This window comes from Podarcis muralis, chromosome 13 (assembly GCF_964188315.1).
Source record: "Podarcis muralis chromosome 13, rPodMur119.hap1.1, whole genome shotgun sequence".
Lineage (NCBI taxonomy): Eukaryota > Metazoa > Chordata > Lepidosauria > Squamata > Lacertidae > Podarcis > Podarcis muralis.
In genome coordinates this window covers 12791020-12800729 of record NC_135667.1, presented here as the reverse complement: position 1 = coordinate 12800729, position 9710 = coordinate 12791020, and the positions used below count along the sequence as shown (strand labels likewise).

At 40.1% G+C, this 9710-nt stretch overlaps 1 protein-coding gene across 1 annotated transcript; it reads left to right on the top strand.

Moving 5' to 3' along the window:
* The first annotated feature begins 3247 nt into the window (after nt 1-3247).
* Nucleotides 3248-9710, top strand: LOC114583352 (vomeronasal type-2 receptor 26-like). The gene is made up of 5 exons (XM_077918075.1): nt 3248-3465; nt 3930-4221; nt 6385-6612; nt 7418-7544; nt 8809-9710. The coding sequence occupies exons 1-5, from the start codon at nt 3248-3250 to the stop codon at nt 9708-9710; spliced, it is 1767 nt and encodes a 588-aa protein (XP_077774201.1).

The following is a 9710-nucleotide window of genomic DNA, read 5'->3' as shown; positions in this document are numbered from 1 at the left end:
TAGTCCATGGGGTCACGAAGAGTTGGACACGACTAAACAACTAAACAACAACAACAACAACAACAAATTCAATTAAGACTTTAAGGAGCAGTCTGCAAGTATCCTGACTTTGTGCCCCACTCTGAGACATTTTGGAAAAGCGGACAAGTGGTTTTAATATGCTTCCCCTGGAAAAGCACTGGATCTCCCCAGTGTTTACTGGGAAACTGTACTAAATGGCCTTGGACCTAATTAGGACTAAAAGGGGAAACTGGCTGTTCTGAAAACAATGAAAGGTCGGGGAGCAGGGCAGCTAGAGATGAGCTCAGACGCTGAGACTATGGCATTTTTGTATCAATGGAAAAGAGAATTTATGGAAAGTATGGCTAAGATATCAGAGACCATCACTACCAGATTGGATCAATATAATAACACAGTGGAAGAACCAGAAACAAGAAGAATAAACTCAGGGGAGACTCTTGGGCAAAGACAGGAGGGAAAGTTTGTAAAGGGGGAAGGCCTAATGGTTATGAAGAAAACCCGAAAGGAAAGAGTAGGGAGGTTTGAAGGGCAGTATACACAGAAAGCATTTGAGGAAGTATTGGTAAAATCACCAGTGTCAAGACAAGAGGAGCTGAAATTGGAAAGGGCCCTAATTGGTAGCTGCTTCTTGAGGAGCCTTAAATAAGACTACAGTGGTACCTCGGGTTACATACGCCTCAGGTTACATACGCTTCAGGTTACAGACTCCGCTAACCCAGAAATAGTGCTTCAGGTTAAGAACTTTGCTTCAGGATGAGAATAGAAATTGTGCTCTGGCGGCGTGGCAGCAGCAGGAGGCCCCATTAGCTAAAGTGGTGCTTCAGGTTAAGAACAGTTTCAGGTTAAGTACGGACCTCCGGAACGAATTAAGTACTTAACCCAAGGTACCACTGTACAGGCAGGAAATAGCTAGAGAAATTTTGGTGAAATCACAACCATGGAGACAGAAACTTGGAAGTAGGAGGGCTGAAATTGGGAATTGCCCTAATAGGAAGCCCCTTCCAGAGGAGATTTAAATATGCCAAAGTAAGAAAAAAGAATGGGTAATAGTCTGGGGATTTTTATGTATTTATTTATTAGGTACTAGCGGTTGTAAATAAATCGGGATATCAGCAGACATGGATTAAACGCTTGCAAAAAGCAACGATAAGGATAATTTTAAAAGGGGAAATAGTCTGTAAGCATCAATGTGTAATATAAAAAGTGGTTTGAATGTTTAAAATATCTGTGCAGTATATCATAAGTTTAATTGTTTAGTAGTGGGGAAATTGGGTAAAGGGATCTGGAATGTAAGATGATTTGGTTTATTTAAAGAAATAGAAGAGGGGGTGGAGGGAAGTCTGGGGGGAGGGGTAAAAACATTTTATTTTTTGTTATTTTTTAATGTTAATGTGATATGTGCAGAGTAACTTCGTATTGATATAATGTGGCATATACTGGATTTTTGTAACTGAAAATTAATAAAAATTATTTTACCAAAAGAAAAAAAAGCCAGGCTTTCTTCCTGTGTTGAGGTGATTGCCTGGGTGATGGGCCATTAGGAGAATAAAGGAAAGGGGGCTCTATATGAGACACAAAATGGTTGGGGCACTTCCCTCAATTCGTTGGAAGGCCAAAGCCTGGGTTTATAGTTGAGAGTTTGAAGTGATGTGACCTAGAAATAAAGCAACAAACTGGAGAAAGAGTCCAAGAGCAATGTTTTATGTCTGTCTGAATGTAAAGGCTCCTAGTATGAGGAAAAACTTGACATTTAAGGGGTGCTAATGCTGTGAACCCCTCCATCGTAGGCTCAGATCGTATATACAGTGGTACCTCGGGTTAAGAACCTAATTCGTTCTGGAGGTCCGTTTTTAACCTGAAACTGTTCTTAACCTGAAGCACCACTTTAGCTATTGGGGCCTCCCGCTGCCACTGCGCCACCACATGATTTCTGTTCTCATCCTGAAGCAAAGTTCTTAACCCGGGGTACTATTTCTGGGTTAGCGGAGTGTGTAACCTGAAGCGTATGTAACCCGAGGTACCACTGTATGTGTAAATAAACCATAGATACTAAAAACGCGACAGTCTCTGCTGTGCCTCATTCCAAAATGAAACACAAAGCCTGGCTGAGCGCCTGAAGACCTGGGAATCTAACACCACTTAGAGACTGGGGTGGAGTACAAGAATAAATATGTCTGTCCTTAAATTATATTCCCATTTGTAGAGCAAAAAGTAAGGGAAGGGGAAATATAATAACCTTTCTGGCACAACTTTTTACATTTTGGCAAGGGAAATAGTGACAAAATGAGTTAAGAAAAAAGAGACACAAGAATAAAAAGAGCTAATATTGAGCACTGCCAATGAACTAGAAATGTCTTTTCGTGCTTGCAGAAACATAAACCATGTCTGATTTTAGTTTCTCATGCATAAAAGCTGGTGCCATCTGTTGGCAAGACATGGAGACCAACTAATGCAATTGTTGTTTATTCATGTGAACTTTGAATGCATTTACAGATGGGTAGCCGTGTTGGTCTGCCATAGTCAAAACAAAAAAAAATCCTTCCAGTAGCACCTTAAAGACCATTTGAATTTGAATGCATTGTAAGTAGTTGAAAGCTCCTCCTCTCCCTAGGTTTCTTCTTTCCATGTCAGAATTTCAATAAGCTGGTGCTATGATTTCCAGTGATTTTTTTTCTTGTTGTTTATCATTGTAAGTCAAAATCTCATGCAGCTAAGAGGAAATAAAAACTTCTGTTAAGAAAGACACACAAGTGACTATCTTCCCATTAATTATCAAAAGAACTGTAATTAAAGTTCCCACTTGTCAAAGCACCTCATGGTATTGCACAGTACACTATCAAAGCTAATGAGAAAGTCTGTGAAAGGTACTATAATTGAGCCTATAAAAGATTGGTGCCCTTGGACTGTTTGGGATTACAACCCCAGCACCTGCAGCCAGCTTAGAATGCAGTGAATCGTGGCCCAAAACATCTGAGGGATAAAATGTTGGATGAGGCTAATAAAAATATATTACCTCCAGAAATCACAGCTGGAGGTGGGAATCAGAAACCAGCAAAGATCCATCAGTGTCATCACTATTCCCCCCCCCCCACCTCCCCCAGTTTTCACATTCTGGATTTCAGATATATGAGCAGACTAAAAGGCCAACTAGGTCAGACTACTTCAGTCTCATAAGCTGTAACACTACTAGGGGGATCTTAGTTTATAGAGGGAAACTGTACCAAGGATGGTGGCATTAATGGTCTTGCTGCTGATTCTACTGCCTCATGCAATATGCAAGTCTCCCATTGTTAAATGCCATGTCCATGATCCATACAATCCACTTCATCGGTATCACTGGGAAGGAGACCTCATCATTGGTGGCATAGCCTCTCACAGCATCATCGTCTCCATTTCAATAGCCTTCACCGAAAAACCCCCACCAACATTGCTGGAAGAGCTAAAGTAAGAACTGGATAATTTCATTTCTGCATTTTGATTGCTTATTTCGACACTGAAGTGATGAGATTTAGAGGAAGGGTGACTAAACTGTGGGCTTGCACTGGTTGTTGGACTCCATCAGTTCCAGCCAGTAATGTCCAGCAATAATAATAGACATTGTAGTAGAGCAACATCTGGAGGGCCACAGTTCTCCACCCTTGTCCTAGAGGCAGAATTACTGTTTGGGTGAAAAGAGATGTGATGTGGGAGAAATGTAAAATGTACCAGTATATCAGGGATATTTTAAAGACTGTGCTCCCCTCCCATATAATTTTCCCCTACATCCCTTATGAGCAAGTAGCAGGATTCCTTGTAGTGATATCTGCTCAAGAGTTTCCTCCCCTGTAAAAAAAAAAGTTAAATAATTGCAGTAATAAATAATACTAATGAGAATGAGGTTCAACTGAGTTGTAAAACTCTGTCTTTAGTGTGGTGCCTAAGAATTACCAGCACATTCTGGCCTTGCAATTTGCAGTAAAGGAGATCAACGAAAACCCTCAGCTCTTACCCAATGTCACTTTAGGCTTCGACATTTATGACAGCTATTTCAATGCCAAATGGACCTCTCATGCCACAATGTTGCTCATATCCACACTGGAAACATTTGTCCCCAACTACATCTGTGACATCAAGAAAAACTTGATAGCCATCATTGGGGGACTGGACTCCCAAACTTCCCTTCATGTGGCAACAATCTTGGATATCTATAAGGTTCCACAGGTGAGATATATATATATATCTCTGTCAAGTTATGGGAACATCCAGGTAGATTTGGATTAATAAATGTGCACATTTCAAATAATGAGATGGGCCCTTCTAATGGTAGATCCAAGCTAAGAAATAAAGTATTTTTAGCACATAAGTTATTACTTAAGATGTCCCTTCAGGTCTAGCCAATGCCTGATATATGATAACAGGTGACTGGCAGGTGATTGTCACTTGGCTAAGCAGAAATATCATGGGCAGTCCAAATGGCAAGGACTGGAAGGCCCAAATGGAAATTGCCCCAAAGTTGCTCATAATACACAAAGCTAAGTTATTGTTGCTTCTGTCTCTTTCTCCTCCTACCACAACTACGTTTAGCTGATATATGGCCCTGCTCCAGTGATGAATGATAAAACCCCAGGCCTTTTCTTCTACCAGATGGTGCCTAAGGAAGCCCACCAGTATAAGGGGATCCTGTCTTTGCTTCTGCATTTCCAGTGGATATGGATTGGGATCCTGACTTTCTATGACGAGAATGCAGAAAGATTTGTGCAAACTGTGGTTCCCCTTTTTTCCCAGAGTGGCATCTGTTTCGCCTTCATAGAAAGAAGTCACAAACCTACTTATGTTACTGAAATTAACGTTATGTTTAAACTGGGGGCAAAAATAAATGACAGAATAAATGATAGCAAAGCCAATGTAGTCTTGTTTTATGGAGAATCTTATGCTCTGGCATTTTTTAGATGGTTGCCTTACCTATCAGAACTGGAACAAAGTTCAAATACCCCAAAAGGTAAAGTGTGGATTATGACAGCCCAGGTGGAGCTCACTTCTTTTGTCTATCAACAGACTTGGGATACAGAAATACTCCATGGGGTTCTCTCATTCACAACTCACTCAAATGATCCACCAGGATTTCGTCAATTTGTCCAGAGCAAAACCCCTTCCAGCCCAAAAGGAGATGGCTTCATTTTGGACTTCTGGCAACAGGCATTTGGCTGTGTATTTCCAAATCGAGTTGTTAGCAGTGTGAAGGGAGATATTTGCACTGGGCAAGAGAAGCTGGAGAATCTTCCTGGTCCTTTCTTTGAAATGAGCATGACCAGCCACAGCTACAACATCTACAATGCTGTCTATGCTGTGGCCCATGCTTTACATGCCATGTCTACATCCCGAGGCAAACACAGACCAGTAATGATCAGGGAAGGAATGGAATTTCAGAATCAACATCTGTGGCAGGTAATGGGTTGAATACCCTTGATGAAAGAGTTTCAAAAGCCTTTGATTTTATACATTTGCAAACTTTGGTTTTATACCTTTCCTATGCAACCACAGCAGGGGTCAACAATGTGGGTGCAGCAGTGCTCTTGAAATCTTCCCCAGCTGCCCCCAAACCACTTCCTCTATTCACTACCCTTTGGGCATGAGATGGTTGCTTTATCTCTCTTGAAATGCATATAAAGGCAAATGGGAACTTCTCCACCTGCTTTTCTAGGTTCAAGTTCAGCCTACTGGACTTCCCTGCCTATTGACATCAGACAGACACCTTCACTGTATTTATTTAGGCACCTGCTTAAAACATGGTTTTTTTCCGGCATGCCTACCTAGACAAATGGGTATTGATGTACTTTAATCTCCTTTCATTTTACTGCTATTTAAATGTTTTAGATTTCTTCTTTTAAACTGTTTGAACTTAAGGTAGAAATACTGAAAGAGAACAAAAAGAAATGAATTCTATCCAAGCACGATATAGCCAACTTGTAGATTTTGCCTTTATCATGCTCAACCTCTTAGATGAGCATGGGGCTGATTCCCCATTTACATCTGAAATTGGCATATAAATGGAATAATATATCACATAGCATAGCATATAGAGTCTATAGAGAGCAAAGTTACATATTTTAGACAACAAAATGAACAGATCTCCTACTTTTTGTTAATAAAGTTTTTATGACTGTGTGCATTTGCTTCTGGAGATCTTAAAATCTTTAATTTGAAATGAACTTCAAAATGTGAATAAAGCTTTGCTTACATCTTATATATATATATAAAAATAGAAATATGAAAAAAAAACTGCTTTCCTCCAAGGTGGATATTGGGAAACGTGCCATGATAGTAAAAATCATGATTGTCCTTTGCTGAATTGAAGCCTTTTCTATACTTTCTCTTTCAATCCAGCTCCATCATTTTCTGAGGGGTATCTCATTTAACAACAGCGCAGGGGATAAGATTTCCTTGGACCAGAATGGGGAGATACTAGCTGGATTTGATATTACCAATTGGATCGTTTCCTCCAACCAGTCCTTTCAGAGAGTGAAGGTAGGAGGGGTGGATTCCCTGGCTCCTCCACATCAAGCGTTGACCATCAAGGAGGGAGCCATAAAATGGCACCATTGGTTTAACCAGGTAGGATATTACCATTAGCCATTTGTGACTTTGAAGGCTTGAACATAACATACAAAAATATTTTCATTGTACATTGGTCAGTCTTCATAAAACTGGATGAAAGATAGCACAAGCTATGAATTAATGTTATAAGCTGAATGCACAGCCTGTATACTGGTTCTTGTTTCACTGATAGTGAATGTATAAATTGACAACTTGAAGAAGGGAATTCTAAATAGATTTTGATGGTACTGAATATATTGTTATGAGTTTGGAGGATCAGTCTGGATGAAACCTTGGTTCCCTGTCCAATCCTGGGATCTTGCATCAGTGAGAGGAGAACACATAAAGGGAAGCTTGCAGAACAATAAAGCTATATATTTAAATGTTTAATAAAAGCCATGTATACTAAAGACTGTGCTCTCCACTGGCCTTCTTTAAAAGAAAATCAAACTCCTGGGAAAACCACCCCATATTCTCTCACTTCTCGGAGACTGGTGTGGCATATAACAATATAAATACAAATTACACCCAAAGGGCCAACCTAGATAGTACTTGAAATATTTGGGCCCCCACACATCTGTGCCTGTATCCCAAATTTATGACTATGCTTTAACAAGGAAGAAAAATGATGTGACATTGACTTTTACATAAGCCCCATAAAAAAAGGCTAATCCCTATAACCTCTGGTTGTTATATTCCTAGATAGAACTATGGCCTGCAGGTATAAATATTTCAGTAAAAGAGGTAAGAGCTCAACTTCCCTTGTTAGCTTTTCTTTGAGTCCACTTATTTTATACATCTCTCTCTTTCATTTGTGTTTTAGACACAGCCTAATTCTGTATGTACTGAGAGCTGCCACCCTGGTTTTTGCAGGAAAGTGAAGGAGGGGGAAGCATTTTGCTGCTATGATTGCATCCCATGTCCAGAAGGGAAGATTTCAGACCAGGAGGGTAAGAAATTTACTGTATATATTTATACCTTTTTGCCTCTAATCGAGAACATGCATATAAAATTATGCAATCACCAAGGCTCCTTTTTACAGCTTATGAAATATTTAGAAATCCAGCAGAACAGGGACCTAATGAAAGTGTGTGTGTGATAATTTGTGATGTTGAATGCTATTATTAAGGAAGAATCCTATAGCAAGCTCCACCAGGGTGAACAGGATTAGTATAAAGTGCATTTTCAGATGAGCCAGAATGAGCATTCTGTAACAGCTGGAAATATCATATAGGGTTGAGACCATGGTGGGGGGTGTCCTTAGAATACAATGCATGAAGGCTATTCTGCTTGGTCACATGATCTGGAAATCCAGCCTAAATTAAGCCAAAGAAAAGGGTGGTGTAATCCTATTTAAAAAGCTTGTTTACTCTCTGACACTCTTTAGCCAGCTCACGCAGCGGCAGCCCTCCTCCTGAATGGATTTTGCATCTGGTGCACTTTATGCTGTCTTAATTTACTCCTGGATTTAATTACACCATCACCTTGGCATACTATTTGTCCTTATTTCTGAAATCATCTTCTACAGCAGTCCTTGAAATCTGTTTTGACACTTTGGATACAGTTGGCTGAATCCTTGTTACTTTCACATATGTTTGCCCATAATTTGTTTGATTTATTACATACTTAACCCTGCATTTTCTCTTAAAATGTGTTTAGACAAATATTTTTTCCATACAAATAATATTTCAGTGTGCACTTGTTTTCTGGTAACATATTTAAACATGCATTTTGATGCCCTTAAACTTTGGGGAATAGTGGCATAAGGTTTGGAGACGTGTGAAATACTTAAATCCACAAAACAGTTGAAATGTGTTGATTTGGTCAACTAATGTAGAAATTTGCAAAGTCTGAATTACACAATCACTACTTAAATAAGGAGTAAGTAAGTGTGAGCAACTAAATCAGTGACAGGTAAATTTGAGTTGGCTTCTGGCTGCAGATCAGGAAGGGTCTTTTTGGCCCTCCTTTTTGCATTTTGCCTCAATCAATATTCTACATCAGATAGGATAAAGGGGCATGGTTCCATAATTTTAAGTATCTATTGTTTGGAACTCCTTTTATGCTTTTTAAATCACTTTTATTATATATTCAAATTAACATACTTCAATTTTTTTAAAAAACTGGTCCAAATGTTGAAATGAAAAAATAGAGGAAGAGTAGTTGCATGCTGGTCATATTTTTGGGATTAAGAACCATGTTTTTCTTTCTCAGACATGAACGACTGCTATGAATGTGAAGATGAAAAGTATCCGAATAAAAATAAGACTATATGTCTTCCCAAGCGTGCAACTTTCTTGTCCTTTGAAGAACCTCTGGGCCTCAGCTTAGCCTCTTCTGCTCTTTCCTTTGCTTTCATTACAGCACTGGTACTAGAAATATTTGTGAAGCACAGGGACACTCCTGTTGTGAAAGCCAACAACCGGGACCTCACCTACGCTCTGCTCATCTCCCTCTTGCTTTGCTTCCTTTCTGCATTACTGTTCATCGGATATCCTGACAAGGTGACGTGTCTCCTCCGACAAACTGCTTTTGGCATCATCTTCTCAGTGGCTGTTTCTTGTGTGCTGGCAAAAACCATCACTGTGGTTCTGGCTTTCATGGCCACAAAACCAGGATCCCGGATGAGGAAGTGGGTGGGGAAGGGACTGGCAAACTCTATTGTCCTTTCCTGCTCCCTTTTCCAAGCACTCATCTGCACTCTGTGGCTGGTGATCTCTCCTCCATTCCCTAATGTTGATATGAAGTCAGTGGTTGAAGAAATTGTACTGGAGTGCAATGAGGGGACTGTGACTTTCTTTTACTGTGTCTTGGGCTACATGGGCTTCCTAGCTGTGGTCAGTTTCACTGTGGCTTTCCTTGCCCGGAAATTACCTGACAGTTTCAACGAAGCCAAGTTCATCACTTTCAGCATGTTGGTCTTTTGCAGTGTTTGGTTATCCTTTGTTCCTTCCTACATGAGCACAAAGGGGAAATACATGGTGGCTGTGGAGATCTTCTCTATCTTAGCCTCCAGTGCTGGCTTGTTGGGTTGCATCTTTTCCCCCAAATGTTACATTATTTTGCTGAGGCCTGAGCTGAACAGTAGGGAGCACCTGATAAGAAAAAAATCCTGA